Here is a 22,306-nt window from a genome sequence, read left to right as displayed (position 1 = left end):
CAGTTTCTATCCTGATACTTTAACTACTACACCAAACTAGCTTTCTTCTTTATGTCCCACTAAATGAAATTGACCCTTCCAAAAGGAGATATGTCGCGGTGGTCTCAATTTTCTCATTAGGTTCCTCACTGTAACTTTTATGATCTCAGGTGCTTAGCAGGGAGAATAACCAAAGGAATAGAAGAAGATGAGGAAGGCTCAATAGTTTCCTTGTTCCTCCCAGAACATTCCACTTCTTCTGTCACCTTCTTCCACTTCTTCTGTTTTAATGGTCCTGAGGCAATATTTTTGATTCATCCCTCACCAAAGAAAAAATACTTAACTTTTAAGTTATTAACAACCTCTAGCAAATGTTGGAAATGTAACAAAAAACGGGGCACATTTTATCCTGTGTGGTGGATTTGTATTAAAGCAAAAAAGAAAAAAAGAAAAAAATGGGCAAAAATACGTAGATGGGTAGAAAAGATAATAATAGGGAAACATGTACATTTCAAACCTGAATTGTTTTTATTAGGGATGATACCAGAAAAAAATTGATAAGAAATGTGTGTATTTAATATTACATGACCTAACAGCAGCAAGTATTATTTTTGTGCAATATTGGAAAAATGAAGAAAGACCGCAAGATGAAGAGAGAATTAAGAAGATATTAGACTCTGCAGAAATGGGTAGACTTACTTGGAAAATCAAACAGAAAGAAGGCACAGAATATTATCAAACATGGAACTTATTTTTACCAATGGTTGAAAAAAAAAAAAAGGGGTGGAGAGTAAGAAGGGAATCTGTATTGTTAAGTAATGTAAATACCCAGACAACACGATGTTTATTAAGCACCAAGAAATGTAATAGATAGAAAATTAATTTAAAAAGCAGCAACCACCTCTATTGCATGCCCAGAGATTTGATCAACTCCATGGGATTTTAAGAGTTCGCTGTGCGTTCATCCACATGAGAGAGTCTCAGATAAGATAACAGATAATCAGAGTTGGGAGGGACCTTGTAGGTCATCTAGTCCAACCTCCCACAAGTGGGAGACCCCACACCATTTCTGACCGATGGCAGTCCAGTCTCTTCTTGAAAGTTTCAAGTGATGGCACTCCCACAACTTCTGAAGGCAATTTCTGTTCCAAGGGTTGATTGTTCTCCCTGTCAGAAAATTCCTCCTTATTTCCAGGTTGAATCTCTCCTGGATCAATTTCCATCCATTATTCCTTGTCTGGCCTTCGGGTGCTTTGGAAAACAGCTTAACCCCTTCCTTGTCTCTTTGGCAGCCCCTCAAATATTGGAAGACTGCTGTCCGGTCTCCCCTGGTCCTTCTCTTCACTAGACTAGACATGCCCAGTTCCTCTATATCCCGTTCTTCATATCTTTTAGCATCCAGTCTCCTTCGTCACTTGGCCAACCGACCTAACAGTTGCTTCCATTTCAGGAGCTGAATTCTGCTCTGGTGGAACGAGACCGAGCCATCTGTGAAAGGAATGAGCTCTTAGAAAAATACTGCCACGAAGTGAAGGACAAGGCTGAGGCCCAGAAGGAGCTGGACCAGGCGTGTAAAGATATTGAGACCGTGAAGGAAGAGAGGGATGTAGCCCGGAAGGAGAGGACGGAAGCCATCATCCAGAGGGACCATCTGTTAAGAGAATATTATCAAGCTCGCCAGGTAACAATATTTTTTTTTTTTTAAATTTCAATGTGGGATTCTGTTTCCTTGGAGGTCCCTTTTTCCTCTAGCCATCAGCATCTAATACACATTTAATTTATATCGGAATCGTGACTGGCTTATGAACAACAGGTAACCGTCGACTTATGAGTACGACTGAGCCCAAAATGGCTGACCTGCAATTTTGTGAATTGCTCAACCATACTAGACAACCGATTGTTGCAGAAAAACCACCCCAAAGGCACAGGTAGTCCTTGACATACACCCACAATTAAGCTCCAAACCTCCACTGCTAAGCAAGACAGCTGTTAAGTGCAATGTCCCCCATTTTGCTACCTCTCTTGCCACGATTGTGAAGTGAATCTGGCAGTGTCATTAAGTGAAGTTAGTACTGTGAGTTACAGTCAAGCCCAACATTTATTGTTGATAAGTGAAACGTTTGTTCAGTGAGTTTTGCCCCGTTTTTACAACTTTTCTTGCCACGGCTGTTAAAATCTTGAAAGCTTCCGGGGATGAAGCTCCCACAACTTCCGAAGGCAAAAGCTGTTCCATGGGTTGATTGTTTTCCCTGTCAGAAAATTTCCCCATATTACTAGGTTGAATCTCTCCTTGTTCAGTTTCCATCCATTGTTCTTTGTCCTGCCTTCTGGTGCTTTGGAGAATAGCTTGACCCCCTCCTCCTCCTTTCTGTGGCAGCCCCTCAAATATTGGAACACTGCTATCATGTCTCTGTCAGGGGTCCAACAAATCCACCCTCATTCAAATCAAAAGTCTCTAGCCACATCTCAGAGAAAAGAAAATTGGTTTATTAGAGGTTGCCATGTTGGCGCGTGGCTAGGTGCAGCCAATATTAAATCACATCATACATTTCCCCCTTGACCCTGGTCTTCCCCCCACCCCCTGGATGTGACTTCTCCAATGGGACACATCCATCTCCAAGAGTCATCCATCATGCTCTCCAATAACCTTCTTATGCTCCACAACTTTGGGCTACCAGGGTGATTATCTAGGAATTTCAAGAATGTCTTGTTTTTCCCCCATTCCCTTTTTCTGGCAGCTAAAAAAACCAAAGGAGTATTTTTTTAGTTGACAGTCTCCCCTGGTCCTTCTCTTTCCTAGACTAGCCAGGCCCAGTTCCTGCAACTGTTCATCATGTGTTTGGCCTCCAGTCCCCTCATCATCCTGGTTGCTCTTCTCTGCACACTTTCTAGTGCAGCTTCTGATTCTGTGAATGGAATCCCTCGTTCTGTTTTCTTAGATACAAGATTCGGCCACGCTGGATATAGAAAGAGCGAACAAAGAAATTGAAATGCTCCGGAAGCAATACGAAGCCATGTCGCAGGAGTTGAAAGAAGCAACGCAGGAGGCGGAAGTCGCCAAATGCAGGCGAGACTGGGCGTTCCAGGAACGGGATAAAATCGTTTCGGAACGAGAGAGCATACGGTACACCCACCATACATTGGGTTTGTAGCTGTGCGGGAGGACTTGTACTGCACTTTTGGAACCATGGGTGGGAGGAAACAGTTTTTGGTGACTTACATTGTGACTTACACCCTTACAATCACAATATTACCCTACACTTCTATTGTTGAGAGAGACGTTGAGTTTTGCCCCATTTTTATGACCTTCCCTCCATTGTCAAGGGAATCACCACAGTTGATAAGTTAGACACACTCCTCCTTGAATTCGCTTGTCATAAGGTCGCAAAAGTGGGATCATATGACCCCTGGGGTGCTGTGAATTTTGCCTCATTTTATGACTTTTTCTGCCACCGTTGTTCAGTGAACCACTGTGGTTGACAAGTTAGTCAGACAATTGTTAGGTGAATCTGTCTTCCCCATGGATTTTGCTTGTCAGGAGGTCACAAAAGGGAATCGCTTGACCCTGGAACACTGCGATGGTCATAAACATGAGTCAGTTGCCAAGTGACTGAACTTGACTCTGGGGGAATTCCGCGAAAGTCACATGATGAAAAGTGGACCGAAATCCCTTTTTTTATTCAGCGCCATTGTAACTTTGAATGGTCCCTAAAGTAAGTCTGTATTCTATCCCATGGCAGGGGTCAGCAACCTTAAACACTTGAAAGAGTCATTTGGACCCGTTTCCCACAGAAAAGAAAACATCGGGAGCCAATAATTTAACAAACGGTGTGACTGGGTGGGCGTGGCCAACTTGATGGTCACTCACTCCCACCCAGTCACCTCCTGCTCTGGAATATGGAGCCAGTCCCCATCCCCCACCATCCCTCTTACCTTCTCAGGCCAGGCGAGGAAGGGCAGGGCGGGGAGGGGCCAGCCAGGGATGGGATATGACATCAGGGAGCTGCAGCCAAAGGCCAAAAGAGCCGCATGTGGCTCCAGAGCCACAGGTTGCCAACCCCTGTCCTAGCAGAAGGGGGAGAACACGGAGGCTGGTGGGGGCACCCTTGTGTAACCCTGCAGCCCTCTCACATTGCACTTCGATTTCTTGGAAGGACTTTGTGCGATAACCTGAGGCGGGAAAGAGACCGAGCTGTGAGTGACTTGGCGGAGGCGCTTCGTAATCTGGATGACATGAGGAAGCAGAAGAATGACGCCGGACGTGAATTGAAGGAACTGAAGTGCGTTATAGCAAACTCGTTTGCATCCCCTGTGTCGGGCCTTTTTTCCCCGCTGCAACCCTTGGAATGGGATAGGGTGTTTAATAGTATGTAGATGCGGGTAGCCCTCGACTTACCACCACAATTGAGCCCAACCATTTTGTCGCCAAACAAGAGAGTCGTAAAGTGAGCTTTGCCTCATTTTACAACCTTTCTTGCCACAGTTGTTCAGTGAATCACTGCCATTGTTAAGTTAGTCATACAGTTGTTCAATGAATCCCACTTTCCCATTGACTTGGCTTCTCAGAAGCTGGCTGGGGAGGTTACAAATAGCAATAGCCCTTAGACTTATATACCGCTTCAACAGTGCTTTACAGCCCTTTCTAAGTGGTTTACAGAGTCAGCCTTTTGCCTCCAACAATCTGGGTCCTCATTTTACCGACCTCAGAAGGACGGAAGGATGAGTCAACCTTGAGCCAGTCAGGATTGAACTGCTGGCAGTCAGCAGAATTAGCTTGCAATACCGCCTTCTAACCACTGTGCAACCACAGATAGATGATAGATAGATAGATAGATAGATAGATAGATAGATAGATAGATAGATAGATAGATAGATAGATAGATAGATAGATAGATAGATAGATAGATAGGCAGGCAGGCAGGCAGGCAGGCAGGCAGGCAGGCAGGCAGGCAGGCAGGCAGGCAGGCAGGCAGGCAGAGAGAGAGACAGACAGACAGATATGGATGGATGGATGGATGGATGGATAGATAATGGATGATTGATCATTGATACATGATAGATAGCAATAGACTTATATACCACTTCACAGTGCTTTACAGCCTTCTCTAAGAAGTTTACAGAGTCAGCCTCTTGCCCCCAACAATTTTACCCACTTCATTTTACCCACCTCGGAAGGACGGAAGGCTGAGTCAACCTTCAGCTGGTCAGGATTGAACTGATGGCAGTGAGCAGTGAGTTAGCCTGCCATACTGCATTCTAACCACGGTTAAGTGAGCCTGGGACAATGAAATCATTATAAATATGAGCCAGTTGCCAAGTGCCCAAATTTTGCCCATGTGCCCATGGGGATGCTACAACAGTGGTAAGTGTGAAAAATGGTCACAAGTCACTTTTTTCACTGACATTGTAAGTTTGTTCACTAAACAAATAGTTGGTCCCAAAGGTACTTTTTTTTCCCAAGAGGCAACTGAACTTTCTCATTTTTCTTTTGAAGATGTTTCACTTCTCCAAGAAGCTTCTTCAGCTCTGATTGGATGGTGAGAGAATCAGTCAGAGCTGAAGAAGCTCCTTGGAGGAGAAGCGAAACATCTTCAAAAGAAAAACCAGAAAGTCCAGTTACCTCTTGGGGGAAAAAAGCACCTTTGGGACAACCATGACCTGGAAGACTGAGACTCTCCATAGACATTAAAAATGGTTGTAAGACTATCTGTATTGTTTAATTTCAAATGCCGGAATTTCACACATTGCAAGTTTATGCATGATAGATGGAAAGAAAGAGAGAGGGGGAGGGAGAGGGAGGGGGAGGGAGAGAAAGTGGGAGAGAGAAAGAGGGAGGAGAGAGGGAGGGAGACGGAGAGAGAGAAAGAGGGAGGGAGAGAGAGAAAGGGAGAGAGAGAGGGAGGGAGAGGGAGAGAGAGGGAGGAGAGAGAGAGGGGAGAGAAAGAAAGGGAGGAGAGGGAGAAAGAGGGAGAGAGAGAAAGGGAAGAGAGAGAGAGGGAGAGAGGGAGAGAGATAAAGGGAAGAGAGAGAAAGAGGGAGGGAGAAGGAGGAACAGAGAGAAAGAGGGGAGAGAGGGAGAAAGAAGGAGGAGAGGGAGAGAGAAAGAGGGAGAGAGAGAGAGAGAGAAAGAAAGACCGAGACCCACATACTTTTGTATATGCATATATAATGTGTTATGGGTAAACAACATGTATTAAAACCTGTAAACCCACAAAATGTGGAAAAGAAGGAAAGAATAGATCTGTCTATAGGACTAACTTTTAATTGGAAGACAAAGAAACCACAATAGTCCAATCTGAATGGGTTAGGAGAGATTCCTTCTTTGTCCACTTAGCAGATTTCTTTTAATTTTGGGGGGGATCACCTACCTATTAATCGGCTATCAGGATTACATTAAATCGGAACACAAGGAATCCAGCATTGAAATTGGGACCCCTTCATCCTTCTCATCCAGAGCATGTAAGGGTGAGAAAGAATAAGCTGTCCTCTCATCTTGATTGTCATGCTCAACTTTCCACAGAGAGAAGATGGAGAATCAGTTGGAAAAAGAAGCAAGGTTTCGACAGTTGATGGCTCACAGCTCCCACGACTCAGCTATTGATACAGATTCAATGGAGTGGGAAACAGAAGTAGTAGAGTTTGAGAAAGACAGGGTAAGTTGGAGGTCCACGGTGGCAGGTTGGCAACAGAGCTCTGATCCTTGGAAGCTCCAGGCAAACAGAGAGAGGATGGAAAGCAAGATCTCACATGTGCTCGCATGTCTTTAGTATAAAATCACTACAGGTGGTGTGTGTTGCGTTCGTATCTTTTAGGAAGACATGGATTTGAAGGCGCTTGGCTTTGATGTGGCTGAAGGAGTGAATGAACCCTACCTTCCTGGAGACTGTGGAATTTTTGTTACCAAAGTCGACAAAGGAAGCATTGCGGATGGACGACTGAGGTACGCAGTGGGTAGTTCGTCCAAACCCTTTAATCAAATACTTCATTTGAATGGAATACTTTTATTTTGGCGAAGTGTGATTAGACAGCACAAATAATTTGTCTCCAGTGCAGAAGTTCTCATCAACATGCAAAGCAGTAGAATAATGATAAATCGTAAACATTGCTTGTCATTATCACTTGTCATATGTAAATCTCTTCATGTGTAAATAAATGCATGAAGCACCACAAGGGTAGTTGGCAGTTACATTTGCCAGGAGCACATCGATATGAAGCCTAATTATTTATCAAATAGCTAAAACGTTGCTTGCCTCTTGATTGCCAAAGATAGCAAAATGAAATGGAGAAATTTTAAGAGGTGCCAATCAGTGGTGGGATTCAACTATTTTTACCACTGGTTTGGTGGGCATGGCATGGTGGGCACACTTTGCACGCATGCATACACTTTGCATGCACGCGTGTACCAAATGTGCACTTTGCACAGGTGCAGAGGCATTTGTGCAGGCACAGAGGCATTCTAGCTCACCTCCTGAAAGCCTGCACTCTCCTGGTCACTTCAGCAGCTGCCGTGCAAAGCAGCTACGCTTTGTATGGGAGCCTGGGCAGGCGGGCGGGACCAACAGCAGAACAGCGGAGAGAATTGGTTCATTCTCCACAACTCATCACTGCTACCGGCTCGGCTGAACCGGGCCGAACCAGTAGCATACCACCACTGGTGCCAATGTTGGGAGAAGGTAATGGGTGTTGTGTTGACTCCGGCAAGGGAGGAGTGTTTGTTGAAAGAGAATGACTGTACATCATGCCATGATTCTGCTCATTTGTGACTGGGGACATGAAATTTGGGGTTATTAGGAGAAACACCAGGGCGCAGTTAAAATGAAGGACTTAAGAAGCAGATTTTCTAAAACGAGAAGGTTTTAAGAATGAAGATCGTGGATTCTGAACGGGAGTTGCGTGACCTTTAACAGAAGTATGTATGAGGTGACTCAGTCATGTCAAAGGTCATGTGTTTGGCTCTAATTAACCAGGGTGAACGATTGGCTGCTGAAGATAAATGATGTGGACCTCACCAACAAAGACAAAAAGCAAGTGATCAAAGCAGTCCTTAATGGCGGAGGAGTGATCAACATGGTGGTTCGCCGAAGGAAGTCCTTAGGAGGGAAGGTGGTAACACCGCTGCACATCAACCTTTCAGGCCATAAAGGTGAGGCCCTCATGCTGCTCTCAGAGTCAGCAGTTGTTTATACATGCTGTCTATGCATAAGAAACATGCAGAGATCCAGTCAATGTTTCCACTGCATTCTTCATGGATTTGCTGCCAAAGTGAATAAATACTTTGGTATGCTTTCCTGGTTTGTGTTCCTGTGAGACTGAAATGCCTGTTATGGAAGATGTTTTCTACTGGGTATTAGTGATCTAAAACATCAGGTTTTGTTTTTTGTAACAGCTGTGGTTGTATCACTATGCAGAGTAGCTCTTAGGATACCCTCTTTCCTAAATTAGAAGGTAAAATCTCAGTTAACCTCAATTCTTTAGTTGGTGTCCGGGATTTTGCCATATACAGCATTTTCCTTGGCAATAAATATGGTATCATTCTGGATGATTTTTTTGTAAAAAAGAAAAACTTCCCAATTTAGCCTGATCCCTGACATTTCTTGGAATTTTTCCATCCAAATCCAAACCAGGCTTTGCTTAGTCTCCAAAGTCACCTAGCTGCTGCCAGATGCTGAGAACTCAAAACAAAATGGTGAGTTTTCAGGAGTAACCGCTGTAGACTTACACCAAAGATTTCACCTACAGGTAAGGTAGACACAAGGTAGATCAGCTGCTCAAATGAGAGATGCCTACCAAAGGGACTGTACTGGTTGAGTTAGAAGAGAAATAACCAGTTCGTTTCTATAAAGAGTCGAGATGGCGCAGTGGTTAGAATGCAGCACTGCAGACCTAACTCACTGTTCACTGCCAGGAGTTTGATCCTGACCGGCTCAAGGTTGATTCAGCCTTCCATCCTTCCAAGGTCATTAAAATGAGGACCCAGATTGTTGGGGGCAAGAGGCTGACTCCGTAAATTGCTTAGAGGGCTGGAAAGCACTGTGAAGCGGTACATAAGTCTAAGCGCTATTGCTTAGGAAGGAAAGAAGCAAGCAAGCAAGCCATAGTGGCACAGTGGTTAGAATATAGTATTGCAGGCTGACTTTGCCCACAGCCAGGAGTTCGATCCTAACCAGCTCCAGATTGACTCAGCCTTCCATCCTTCTGAGGTCATTAAAATGAGGACCCAGATTGTTGGAGGCAACATGCTGACTCTGCAAACCACTTAGAGAGGGCTGTAAAGCACCATGAAGTGGTATATAAGTCTAAGTGCTATTGCTGTTGCCATTGACTCAGCCCTCCATCCTTCCGAGGTGGGTAAAATGAGGACCCAGATTGTTGGGGGACAGTAGGCTGACTCTGTAAACTGCTTAGAGAGGGCTGTAAAGCACCATAAAGCGATTTATAAGTCTTAAGTGCTATTGCTATAAAGAAAACATTTTAAACTTCAGAATTCTGAGAATGTTTGCTGAAGTCTGAGTAGATTTGGGTGAACTGCGGCTAGCTCAACCAGTTCAGGACTGGCTTTACCAGGAAGCAGGTATGGAACAACCACACACATGGCCTCATCCTTCAAACATGAAGGATGTGCACGCCGGTGAGCTTTTGTGTGAAAGAATTGCTAAAAATTCACCTTCGCTTTTGGTCCTCTCCGTTTCAGACAGTGGAATTGGTCTAGAAAATGGAATCTTTGTCGCCACCATAATGAGTGGCAGTCCAGCTGCCAAGGAGGGGTCGCTCACTGTGGGAGATAGGATCATTGCTGTAAGTTCCTTTTCAGTCTGCTTTAGTCCGTAGATGAGATTCACAGTAGAAATGTGTTGTTTTTATATGCGAAAAGGTTTAATAAAAATTATTAAAAAAAGAAAAAAGAAATTCACATCAGATAAGTGGTGAAGCCTATTTGGCCAGAAACAGAGATAATGTCTTCTAAAGTTACATGCTAACTATAAGTGGGCTGGTGAGCAAACATACTAGCTGTAAAGAAATGCAGTAGTACATTAAGTGAACGGATGGCTTGCTGTGGGCACAGTTTTGCCAAAAACTGGAAATAGCTGCTGGCTTTTGGGAAAACCGTCATAAAACATGGTCATGGGATGCTGCAAACAGTTATAAATGTGGCCGGGTTGCCAGGCACCCAAAGTGGAATCACATGACCATGGAAGGAGGGGCCTAACCATCAGAACTTCTGACCCAGGTGGTAAGTCCTATTTTTCAGATCAGCCATCATTTTTAACGATCACTAAATGACCATTTGTAAATCAAGGGCTCTCTGTAGAGAAACCACAGCACTAAATAGGTTTAACAGAAAATTGGGAGGAGTGGGAGAAGAACATCCTGGTTCTTTCCATCTACAAGGCCTACTCTGAACCTGTGATGACCCGGGGCGTAGCACAAAGGGAACATAGCCAGAGAATAAGAATGAGTTCCTTTATTAGCTTCAACTTTACCCCCAGTGACCTGGTTACCTTCCGGTCTGGAGAAAAACTCTCCCATGAACCTGCACCAGCCTTTGGCTGCAAATATTCCAGTCCAAACATTGAAATCTGAAAACTTTAAACTATAAATCCAATAAGGCAAAATAAGGTAATAAATCTGGCAGAGCAAGATACAGAGTTCCAGAAATGAAGTAACAAGGCGGTAAATCAGTACATGCCCCTCCCAACTGCCTCTCCTTTAAGCTCCCTCCCCAGGTGTGCCTTGTGAAGGGAATCAGGGCTCTTTCCTTCCTCGTAAGCCATGCAACCCACGTTGTTCTCTTCTCCGTTCTTCTGTGCGTGCCCTAGGATGAAGAGGGGATGGGTCTTGGTCTTCATCTGAACCCCCTCTTCCTTGTTCTACCTCTTCCCTGCTCTGCCCAGCTTGACTTTGCCCTTCCCCAGTTTCCTCCACAGCCAGTGGAGCCACTCTCCCACTCCCTGACGGCTGTTCATCTTCCTCCTCGTATTCAGACTCCGACGGATGCATGACAGAACCTGTTTGGAGGTCTCCTTGCCCACTTTGTTCCTCTCCTTCCAAAACATGTGTGTGTAGGGGAAAGGAGTGACAGAACCTGGAGGCGGAGTTAAAAGAGGAATCAGCCTAGAATCTCTATGTAGCCACAATGTGAATTCCATTGACTCTTATCTAACTCCAAGCAGGTGCTAACAGTTGAAAAGATCCCTGTGCATAATCTGTTAAGCAACAAATCAGTTTTAAGTGTACCTTCCTGTGTGGACCTGGTCTTTCACGTCTGACATTCTGGCTCAGAAAATTACTCTTGCTTGCCTTATTATTCTAATACTGAAATTTGGTGCAAGCCATTGCGGTCGTTGTATGTTATGGTTCTCGTTTATTACCCAAAGCAGAATTACCTATCCAAGCGCTAATAAAGGAACAGACAAGAAAATCTTCTTTTGAAGAACTGGGTGTGGAAAGTGAACCTGGAGGGCCAATATTGAACACAGTGAATATCCTAGTGTTTTCTTGACCGTTGCATGCTTGATACTCTCCTTTCTCTTGCAGATAAACGGCATTGCACTAGATAATAAATCACTGACCGAATGTGAAGCTCTTCTGCGAAACTGCAGGGAGTCCCTTACACTTTCATTGATGAAGGTGAGTGGGAATAAAGAGTGTGTAGCCTTTTGTTGGTGAATAATATTTATTTAATAGGAGAGGTTTCCAACCATTGTATCAACCACCTTTGCAGTGGTCTTCTTCTTATATTCCACCATACACAATCCCCATTTCTTCCTCGGAAGACGATAATGACATTGTCAGCGTTCCAGAAAACCACAACTCCAAGCAATAACTCCGAGACAGACATGTTCTCAAAAGTTCCTTCTATTAGAGTAGTAAACTGACACATCTGGGAAATCCTGAATCTGAAAGTTCCGGGTTTCCTTGCAATAAGTAAAAATTTACAAATCTACCCCCTGCACTCCTCATGGCATCACATTCCCCAATCACCATCCATCCCAGCTTGAGACGTACTCTCAACCAGGTGCAGAAATAACATGACCTTGACTTAGAAGAAGAATGCTTTTACAAAAACAGAATCAAAGTTTCATTTCCCCTCCCCACCTCTGCAAACACAAAATCTGGAAGCAATTTCAAATTAGAGACAAAATTACATGTAATTGTCAGGATTCCAGCAGTTACCCCAATTAAATCATGAGTCTCGAGCCAAATTTCCAAAACTTCAAAAGGATTTATAGTTATCCAAATGTCTTATTTGGATAAAAGAATCAGTTTAACCATCTCTGCTTCTCTTTGCTGTGTGTGAGTGGGGATTGATATATCATTCCTTCTAATATTTTCAAATCCAGCCCCATCATATTTTACAATCGGTGGAATATTATTTAGTGTTACTTAAAGAACCGGCAGGCATGCGTATACATACAGTACATACATACTCCTGTTGTTTCTTCTCAACCTAGGTTTATCCTCAAAGTTCAAGTTCCTCTTGGAGTGGTCAGAACATATTTGAAAACCTTAAGGATTCGGAGAAGATTTCTAATGGCCGAGTCCATGCATCTGAAGTACAGGCTCAAAATAAAAGAAACTTAAAGCACAACAGCTCAACCCAAACGGATATTTTCAACCCGGACATAATGGATGTCAAGAAGGATCAGAGTGATCAAGAGAACGGTTTGTACTGCAGCTTGAAACCATTCTCTGGTAGCGTTTTACACAGCGACTCCCACCGGAACTCGGTCCACGAGTGCCACAGCAATTCGGAACATAGCCTTGAATCCTTTGGTCCAGATGGCTATGGAGACCCAAGTTATGGGATAGTGAGCCTGGACAACCAGCGGCTTTCCTTCGATCCCACCGTGGCAGACTGCATTGTTCTGGGGAGTGCGTTGGACAAAGGAGCGGGTGGGAAGCACAGCGGTGGCACATGGCCCAAAGTCGTAGTCAACCTCGCTCCGGCAGAAACGGAAAAATTCTCAGTCTACAAAAAGCCCAAACAAAGAAAATCCATCTTTGACCCAGACACTTTCAAAAGACCTCTGACCCCTCCCAAAATGGATTATCTGTCTCCCAGTCCCATGTTGGGACTGTCAGCCCAAACTTCAAAACCAGAAGCCATCTCCACCCCTCCGACGCCTCCAACCAGAAGCGATTCCATTAAATTTAAACACAAACAGCAGGCCAGTTCTGCCTCGGAGTCTACCGTGACAATGGGCTCACCCCCTCCTAGTCCAGCTGCAGTCCAGCCCCCGCTTTCCTTCGAATTGAAGCCAGACTCTTGTCTTATCAAGGGGAGAGGTAGACCCTCAGGACATTACTACAGGGAAGAGGGGATAGACCCTGGACATTTGCCCTCGAGAAAATCCTGTGAAGAGGACCTTGGCTTTCAAAGAGTGGAAGAGCCTGAAAGTAAAAGACCGAGGCCCAAATCTGCTCCCGCCTTCAGGCATAAACTAAACCCCGTGCCCATTCCCAATCCATCTCAACAGGTAGATATGGGATCTTGAACAAAGGATCCTGGCCATTCCTTTCCCCGGTGATTTCAGGGTTTAAATCAGGGGTGTCAAACTTGCGTTGTCATGGCGCTAAACCGGGTGTCAGCATTCCAGCAAACCTCCATTCCAACCAATAACTCTGAGACAGAGATCTCTAACAGTTCCTTTTATTTGGATAGTAACTGACACAACTGTGGAATCCCGAATCTGAAAGTTCTGGGCTTCCTTGCAATAAGTAAAAAGTACAAATCCATCCCCGACACCCATCACCACATCACACGCCCCAATCACCATCCATCCCAAAGTAAGACTTCCTTTTCACTACGCGCAACACGACCTGACCTTGAATCAGAAAAAGAATGTTGTTATGTCTAACTAGATATACTCCAATGAATTTCCCCCCTCCCACTTTCCCAGGCTCAATTGTGTCAGTGTGGGAGCATTGGAACTCAATATGGCTTCCAAAGCTGACAGGTGTCCCCCTTGAAAAAAATCACGTCCTGGGAAATACAGTAAACAAAACACAACCAGGAGTTAATGCAATGCCCTTAACCCCTTCTCCCCCCTCCAAGGGGACCCTTTAGCTTGTCAGGGAATTCTTAATGGAATTGTTTATCCAATCTATCTGCATTTATTCCCAACTTTTTACCCAAGTAGTGTCTGACAAAGAGTAGCCTTTCCATAGCACCAAAGATTGTAATCCTTGGTGTAATCTAGAATTGAGGATTTTCTTTATTTCATAATGTGTCTCACCCTGTACAACCAGAGGTTTGGGGGGAGCTGCTGGTTTTGGCCTTAGATTAGAACCTACAGCAGGCTTTAACAAGCTACTATGGAATACTGGGTGTATTTTTCCCAACAGCCAAGGACCGTCACTGGATTGACTATTTTAGATATAGGGAATGGACCCAAGAATTTAGGGTCCAACTTTCTACTAGGAAGTTTCAACTTAAGATATTTAGTTGACAAAAACACTTTGTCCCCCACTTTAAATGGGCACATGATGCATCCAGCCTGCGAGTTTGACAGCCCTGGTTTAAATGATCTTTTCTGACATTGAAGTGTAATTGCATCGCACAAAAGTTAACTTCTTGTTCAAAGTGTGCCACAACGTTTTTTGAACAGGATCTAGGACCACACACTGCAGCCAACTCACCCCGGAACAAGAGTTACACCAATATAAAAAAATTGGTGGAACGAAATCATTAGATAAAAGACGCCAAAGTTAAGGGCAAAATGAAGTGTGAAAGACAAAAATTAAAATGTTTTTTAAAATTATTTTAAGTAAATAAGTTGAATTGTTGAATTGTCTCACCGTGTCCCATAGTGAGTTGGCCACGGTGGAGTTCTCCTACAGCAAGTTGGGTGTGGTGAGTTGGCCATGGTGAGTTGGCCACAGAAAACTAGTTCTTTTTTCAGCTCATTTAGACGAAGTCTTTCTGCTTTTTGAATAGGAGCAAAGGAATCTGTACCATTGGCTGGTCGGTGACCATAATAAAAATTAATTGATTAAAGGAATCTTTACCTCAGGAAAAAAAAAACAGTTGAGCTTGACATGATTGTTAAGTGTTCACAGGTGTTTCTCTGTACAGGTAGGCCTCGACTTACGATCGCAATTGAGCCCAAAATGTCTGTTTCTAAGTGAGACAGTTGATAAATGAGTTTTGCCCCTATTTTATGACCTTTCTTGACACAGTCTTTAAGTGAATCGTGGCAGTGGTTAAATTAGTAACCCGGCTTTTAAGTGAATCTGGCTTCCCCATTGGCTTTGCTTGTCAAAAGGTCACAAAAGGGGATCACGTGACCCTGGGACACTGCAACCGTCATAAATGTGAGTCAGTTGCCAAGCATCTGAATTTTGAAGACAGGACTGTGGGGAGGCTGCAAGGCAGTGGTGGGCTGCAAAAGTGTGCGCACGCAGCTGTGATGACCCAGGGTGGGATACAAAATAAACACAGTCAAAAAAACAGTTGAAGCCCCTTTTATTCCTTCACTTTGCTTCCAAGCTCCAAATATCCTTGTCTGGAGACAAAAAACTCCCACACAAGCAGTTACAAGAAGGAGGAAATGCTGTTTAAATTATAAAGAGTAAAAAACAACACAAACCAGGCAAGGATAAGGGCTTGAAGACATCCACAGATATCAGAACACCCACTGGGAAGGATGCCAAATTCAGGGAGGAACAATAAACTAGAGATATTTCCACGCTTTGTTTCCAGCACTCACCCGTACTCTGTCCTCTTATCCAGTTGTCACAGCTGCAGCCCATGAAGAGGATCAAGGCCCTCTCTTCCCAAGGAGACCATATCTCTCCCTTATCCTCTCCCCTCCCTGCATGCCCTAGGATGGAGAGGGGATGGGCCTGGGTCCAGCTTTGACTGCCCAGCCAGCCTCTGCCCTTTCCCAGCCTTCTCCACAACCTCTGGAGCCACACTTCCACCCCCTGTCAGCTGTTCCTCCTTTCCCTCAGAGTCAGTCTCCACCAGGGGCATGACAGCAGAGTTCAAAATACAGTGATTTAAAGCTCAACTGCTCACTTTCTAGGGCAGCCCCGGTAAGTAGAACAGCTGAGACATAGAAATCAGCTGTGCCACATGAATTAGTTGAGTCCAAAAGATGGAAAGATACGACAGGATAGGGCGGGTGCGGGTGGGTGGAGCCAAAACCCACCGAACCAAACATCTCGCTTACCAACAGAAATTGTGGGCTGAGTTGTGGTCATAAGTCGAGAACTACCCATATGAGTTGTAGGCAAATAGAAATTGTACCCTGTGTGTATTTTAAGTATTAAATCTGACCAGGATCGTTTGTTCTCAGAATAGGTCCAAGAGGGTTATAGGGGATCCCCGGAAATCATTTCGTTTGGAAAGGCGAATTTGTGGTTGAAAACCTAATTTGTAGTGAAATGCAACATCCATTTATAAACCATGATTGTGGCAGTCGCTCTTATAATGGGGAAAAGCTTCTGTTGAAATATTAGAATAGAATAGAATTCTTTATTGATGAAGTGTGATTGGGCACAAGGAATTTGTCTTTGGTGCAGATGCTCTCAGTGTACATAAAAGAAAAGATACACTCATCAAGAGTCAAGAATCATCAGATCCAACACTTAATGATAGTTACAGGGTACAATAAGCAATCAAATCATACTAAGAAACAGTCAATATAAATTGTAAGGATACAAGCGACAAAGTTACAGTCATACAGTCACAAGTGGGAGGGGATGGGTGATAAGGAATGATGAGAAGATTAATAGTAATAGTAATGCAGACTTTGTAAATAGTTGAACAGTGTTGAGGGAATTATTTGTTTAGCAGAGTGATGGCATTCAGGAAAAAACTGTCCTTGTGTCTAGTTGTTCTGGTGTGCAGTGCTCTATAGCATCGTTCTGAGGGAAGGAGTTGAAACAGTTTATGTCCGGGATGTGAGGAGTCTGTAGATGTTTTCACAGCCCTCTTTTTGACTCGTGCAGTGTACAGGTCCTCAGTGGAAGGCAGGTTGGTAGTAATTGTTTTTTCTGCAGTCCTAATTACTCTCTGAAGTCTGTGTCTGTCCTGTTGGGTTGCTGAACCAAACCAGGCAGTTATAGAGGTGCAGATGACAGACTCCATCATTCCTCTGTAGAACTGGATCGGCAGCTCCTTGGGCAGTTTGAGTTTCCTGAGTTGGCGCATATTGCCCATAAATATAGAAAGATGCTTTGGATTTTCCTCCCCAGGTACAGAAATACATTCCAGCGAGTGAAGAGCTCCTGTCTCCAGAGGTACAAGAATGGCCGACATATTCACCCAAACGGGCCAGTCGGCATAGTGACGGTTTTGTGTCAGCCTCTTTATACGCCGGAAGCTTGTCGGGAGGTTAGTACCCACGATTACCCACGTTCATTTCACACTTCCTTCTGTTGCATAACCTCCCTGCCCCAACCCAACCGCAGATACACAGGCTTACAACCCGTTCACGGAGAGGCCATTGGGCACTGAAAAAAAGAAGTGACTTACAACCATTTTTCAGCATTAATGATCGTTGCCGTATCCCCACAGTCACAGGATCAACATTTGGACGTTTGGCAACTGGCGTGTATTTATGACGGTTGCAGAGCCCCCCCCAGGGGTGGTGGTGTCAGGGGATTCCCCTTGTGGAGCAAAACTCCATAGGGAACCCCGACTCAGTTAACAACCAAATTACTAATTTATCAATGGCAGGGATTCACTTAACCGTGGAACGAAGAGTGGTGAAATGGGGGGTGGGGTGGGGGGAATCACTTAGCAGCTGTCTCTTTTAAGCAATGGAAATTAAGGGCTTTATTTTATTACTATTAATTTTATTTTTATTATTTTATTTTATTAATTTATTTCATTTATTATTTATTTTACTTTATTTCAATTATTTTCTTTTATTAATTTTATTTTTATTTTATTTCATTTAGTATTTTAATTATTTTATTTTAATTATTTCATTTCATTATTTCATTTATATTTTATTTAATTCATTTCATTGTTTTTATTTTATTTATTTTATTATTTTATTTTAAAAACGTATTGGCTGCCCATTTTACAGTAGGATAACTGGACAGCTTACAGTTACATCTAAGTTAAAACGTAAAAAAGTTAAAATCAAACGTTGAAACCCAAGGACCACATGGAGAGGACGGGGGCGGAGTGGCGAGGGAGATGGCATCTGTTATCACTCAGTCAGCCCCCTCTGTTGCGCTGATCCCCCACTGGGACTCCAAGCCGATGGGCAGAGCCACAACTTTAGGCCCTTAGATAGGAGGATTGGGGGCCAACCTCACCTATGTTCCAGAGGACAGGGGCCACAGCAGAGAAACTCCTCCTTCCGGACCCCGTCAGCTGGGATAATCGGACGGACGGGACCCACAGCATGCCTCCTCTGCTGGTACGGGCCAGTGGGGCAAGGCGGTCCCTCAAGTAACCTGGCCCCGTGCCATGAGGGCTTGAAGTGCACCTGGGAGTCCAGGGATACTTGTATCTTTGGGAAAGTTTTTCCTGCAGCAATCAGTTGTACATTACGGCTGAGCTATGATACTGCAGAGGTTAACTCTTCTAACTTCTCTTTTGCTCTACAGGTACCATCCCGAGAAACATTGCGCCATGCTCTGCTGTGACAGCTGTGATGAGAAATCCTGTTTACACGGCCTGGAGTCATAGAATTGCCACCACCAATTGCTCATTGGCAGCCAATCAATATTGCCACCAACACTTGCATCCCAGGTACTTGGAAGATAAGGAGAATCTTGAACCAAAGTATCATTTCTTGGGTTGTAGCATTCTCCTTCCAATTATAGTCAGCTGAAAGGTTGAGAGAAGCTTTCAAGGAGGCATCAAGCAAGGGTGCTGTCCCACTTACTCACACACGTGTAATGGTGGGTTAGGGGTGTATTAATATTGCTCAGCAATTCCCTTCACCCAGAACTGTTCCAATTAAGTTCAGCCACAAACGGGCCAATGCTAGTCCACAGATTAATGGCCAGTGATCCACAAGGCACTTGGAAGTTTCTCAAACAAGATAAATCCACTAGGCAAAATTAAGTCCACGCTACAAGAGGGTGCATGAGACAAGGAAAGTCCAAGGCACGATTCAAAGTCATGGCACAGGGTCAATCCAAGTCTGGAATCACAACGACCAGGAATCACACGGCTAGGAAATGAACACATTGTTCCCAGCATCGCCTCCCTCTGTCTGCTGTGCTAAAAAGCCAGCTTCTGGTGCAGCCCATCAAGAGGGACGAGGCTTTCTCCTCAGAAGTAATCAGGCTGCCCTTTGCTGCTGACGCCCTCTCCCGCATGCCCCAGTACAAATGCGGATTTGGCTTGCTGTCAGGGTTCTGGCGATTGCCCTAATTAAATCATGACCCTCGAGCCAAGCTTCAAAAGAATCCAAAAGATTTATGAGGAGTGACATGTCGGCATTATCCCAGTTGAAGCCAACTCTGACACGTGATTTACGGTCACCTGTGACCCTGTTTCCCCCTCCCCCCCTGAGTGTGTCATCAATCAGATTCTCCAATGAAGCACGTTCACAGGCTGGGTGTCATCAATCACATTCTCCAATGAAGGATTTTCACGGGCAGAAGTTCCAGTAGCCTAGCTACAATCTTTGTAAGATATGTGTGGAATGTACTTCTGGTTTGTTTTCCCCCTTGCTTATGGCAACTTGAAAACAGGCATAGGAATTCTTTTCGAGTTGACACCTGCCCTTTCTGTGCCCTGCATGTTCTTGCATCAATGCAGCAGGCAGTTCTTCTTCCTCATCACTGCAGCTGTGTGCTTTCCCCAGCTGAAGCCTCAGGGCTGTCCTGCTGCAGCCAAATTCATCTCAGACGGCAACTTGGAGCCATTGACCAATTCTCCTGGAGTGCCTTGGACTGGTTCATCCACCTCTGAGCTGACATCTGGAGAGGTTTCTGGGGAAGCGTCTGGAGGAGTCATTGCAATCAAGCCAAATCATTAGGGCTGTATAGAAATTTAGATCCAGAATGAAGATCAGGGAGGATGCAGCTTAGGTCAAGAACTTTTTAAAGCAACTGGATCCTTTCCTTGAGTTATATAGTTGCCCTCCACAGCTGCCCTACACATATATATTGATTTAAGATGATGGACAAGGGGCTATCAAAATGACAGCTCATGTCCTAATATATTGTACTTTCTATAAGGACTCACGGATCCATCTCATAACACCTCACCTGATAAAATATCTGGGAAACACCAATCTTTTTTTTTTTTTAATGTACAATTGTTATTTCTTTGAATGTAGCTAAATTTTGTTCTACTGTCTGCAAAATTAGGCAGGCTTTGACTGGAGTCCACCACCAATGGTTTAATATTGTATTGTCTTTTTTATTTAATATATATTTTCCCAGCCAGAAATTGATTACTCAGAGATGGACTGGTGAATCCCTCCATTCTACCATTTGTAAAATATATTTCAGATCATATTTATGGAACGGAGGAGGCGTCCTATGTCCATTTGTTCCCCCTGATGTTGCTGAGCTCATGCAAGCAACAATCCGATTTTCTGTATTTCAGTACTCAACACCAAGGACATCTCAGTTTGGATCTGAGTCACAAGCACACCAGTGAGTGCCCTGAAAATACACGCTCAAGATCATCCCACGGTTCAAATTCACTGCCTTCTAGTGCAAGACTGGGTAAGATGTCTGAAAGAAGAAATGGCGTGCTTTGTTTTTGTAGTCTTGGTGCATCATGGATATGGGCTTCCCTTGGAAGAGGGACATTGTTGGACAGGAGAGCTCTTGAGAATGTCCTAGAGAAGGTCTTTCAAGGCCACCACACTCTTCCACCTTCTATCCTCTCCCAAACCTCAATAAAACTTCCTTTTTATGACCCTGTAGTCCCTTAATTCGGGGTAGAGTTGGGGTGACTGGATAGAGCCGAGAGTTTACTGGCCAAATGCCCTTCCTGGTGCCTATATGAAGTTCACAGCAGATATCTTTTTCTTTGCACCGTAAGAGAGAAATGTTTGCTGCTACCTAGGATTGAACTCTCAACCTTCCGAGTGGGAGGTGAGCATCTTCACCTCTAGGCCACCATGCCCCTCTCACACATACCTCAGTAGGACCCACAAATGTTATGTATTGATTCGATTGATTGGCATTATATCTGATTGATTTTGATTGATTTGCATTGAATCTATAGACTGGTTAGCATTATATCATTGTGATAATACACTGACATCCATGTACTGGTATACAGTTCATTAACCTGTGTGTTTTATGCGTAGTTAACATGCAGAACTGTTGGGTGTGTAGCTAAGCATAAAACATAGGTTTTCAGCTTTGCCGCACACACACAACATGTTGGAACAAAGATTCTATTTTAATTGCAACACATGGAGATTTCTAGATGAGAAACTTTAAAAAGGATAGAAGAGTTGTATATAAGAGACTTCCATCTTACCTTGAAGTCCATCCGTAAGGGCAAAATATAATATTTTTTCCACTCTTGACTGTGCAACAAAGATCCCATAAAGTGGATGATGAGATCAGCAATTTTTGGAGAGAGGGGCTTCAGAGATATGGGGAGAGGTTGCCCTCTACTCCGAAATCCATTTATTTTCTTTTAAAAAGGTGATCTCCCATCCTGTATTTGGTTGAAGTCACTCTTCATAAACTCTCCATAAAACTTCATAAACTCAAGTTCAGCCAAATCCAAACGAGAATTCTTACAAAGTAAAACTTGCTTCAAAGAGTCTTGTTACCAACCTAGCTGGTTTCTTGGAACTTAAATGAATTTATTTCTCCCCCCCCCCCATTTTCCATTTCCAAGTAGGTTCCTCCAGCAATTTACAGTATAGAACAGAACGAATAAAAATACCTTTGACCCCAAGGTACCTAAGGTCCATCATTGGTTCTGACAGAGGTGAGTAATTTTCATACTTTCTTCTTTTCCATATTCTTCTTTTTTTTTTTAATGAAGAATCTTCATCTGTAAGAACAGCAGATATTTGTTTCTACATCTTACAGTCTCTTTTCCTTTCATCCCACATTGCGGCTCTTCAGTAGGATTGTGTGGAATCCCCAAGAAAACCCAATCATTGCATCACACTTTTTTTTATAAGTGCGTCTTAATTTCTTTCAGCTATTAAATAATATGAAAACTCATCTCAAAAAATGTTGATGGCAACGGTCCCCTCTTTACATCTTATGGAAGGACAGTTTCCTTTCACCCATCATATATCATGGTTGCAAGCTCATTTCACTGAGAGAGAGAAAGAGAGACAGAGAGGAAGGGGGAAGGGGAGGGAGAGGGAGGGAAAGAGGGAGGGAAAGAAGGAGAGAAACAGGAGGAGACGGAGGGAGGGAG

General features: G+C 43.9%; 1 protein-coding gene across 4 annotated transcripts in view; it reads left to right on the top strand.

The window, feature by feature from the left end:
• The window catches only part of DLG5 (discs large MAGUK scaffold protein 5), a 120,578-nt gene that overhangs the window by 59,203 nt on the left and 39,069 nt on the right, over positions 1-22,306 (top strand). For 3 of the 4 annotated variants that reach the window (XM_087963905.1, XM_087963904.1, XM_087963903.1), the window contains exons 8-20: positions 1,430-1,660; positions 2,919-3,103; positions 4,134-4,259; positions 6,500-6,632; positions 6,792-6,919; positions 7,947-8,122; positions 9,671-9,774; positions 11,515-11,607; positions 12,432-13,457; positions 17,182-17,320; positions 18,550-18,694; positions 20,510-20,631; positions 21,770-21,862. In XM_087963905.1, the coding sequence (XP_087820031.1) occupies positions 1,430-1,660; positions 2,919-3,103; positions 4,134-4,259; positions 6,500-6,632; positions 6,792-6,919; positions 7,947-8,122; positions 9,671-9,774; positions 11,515-11,607; positions 12,432-13,457; positions 17,182-17,320; positions 18,550-18,694; positions 20,510-20,631; positions 21,770-21,862 (2,701 nt within the window). The remainder of the gene's footprint in view (positions 1-1,429; positions 1,661-2,918; positions 3,104-4,133; positions 4,260-6,499; positions 6,633-6,791; positions 6,920-7,946; positions 8,123-9,670; positions 9,775-11,514; positions 11,608-12,431; positions 13,458-17,181; positions 17,321-18,549; positions 18,695-20,509; positions 20,632-21,769; positions 21,863-22,306) is intronic. The other variant, XM_087963906.1, reaches the window with a different exon arrangement.

This window comes from Notechis scutatus, chromosome 4 (genome assembly GCF_049901735.1).
Source record: "Notechis scutatus isolate UNSWTSFEM ecotype Mainland chromosome 4, rNotScu1.2, whole genome shotgun sequence".
Classification (NCBI taxonomy): Eukaryota; Metazoa; Chordata; class Lepidosauria; order Squamata; family Elapidae; genus Notechis; species Notechis scutatus.
This window is presented reverse-complemented; position numbering and strand designations above follow the sequence as displayed.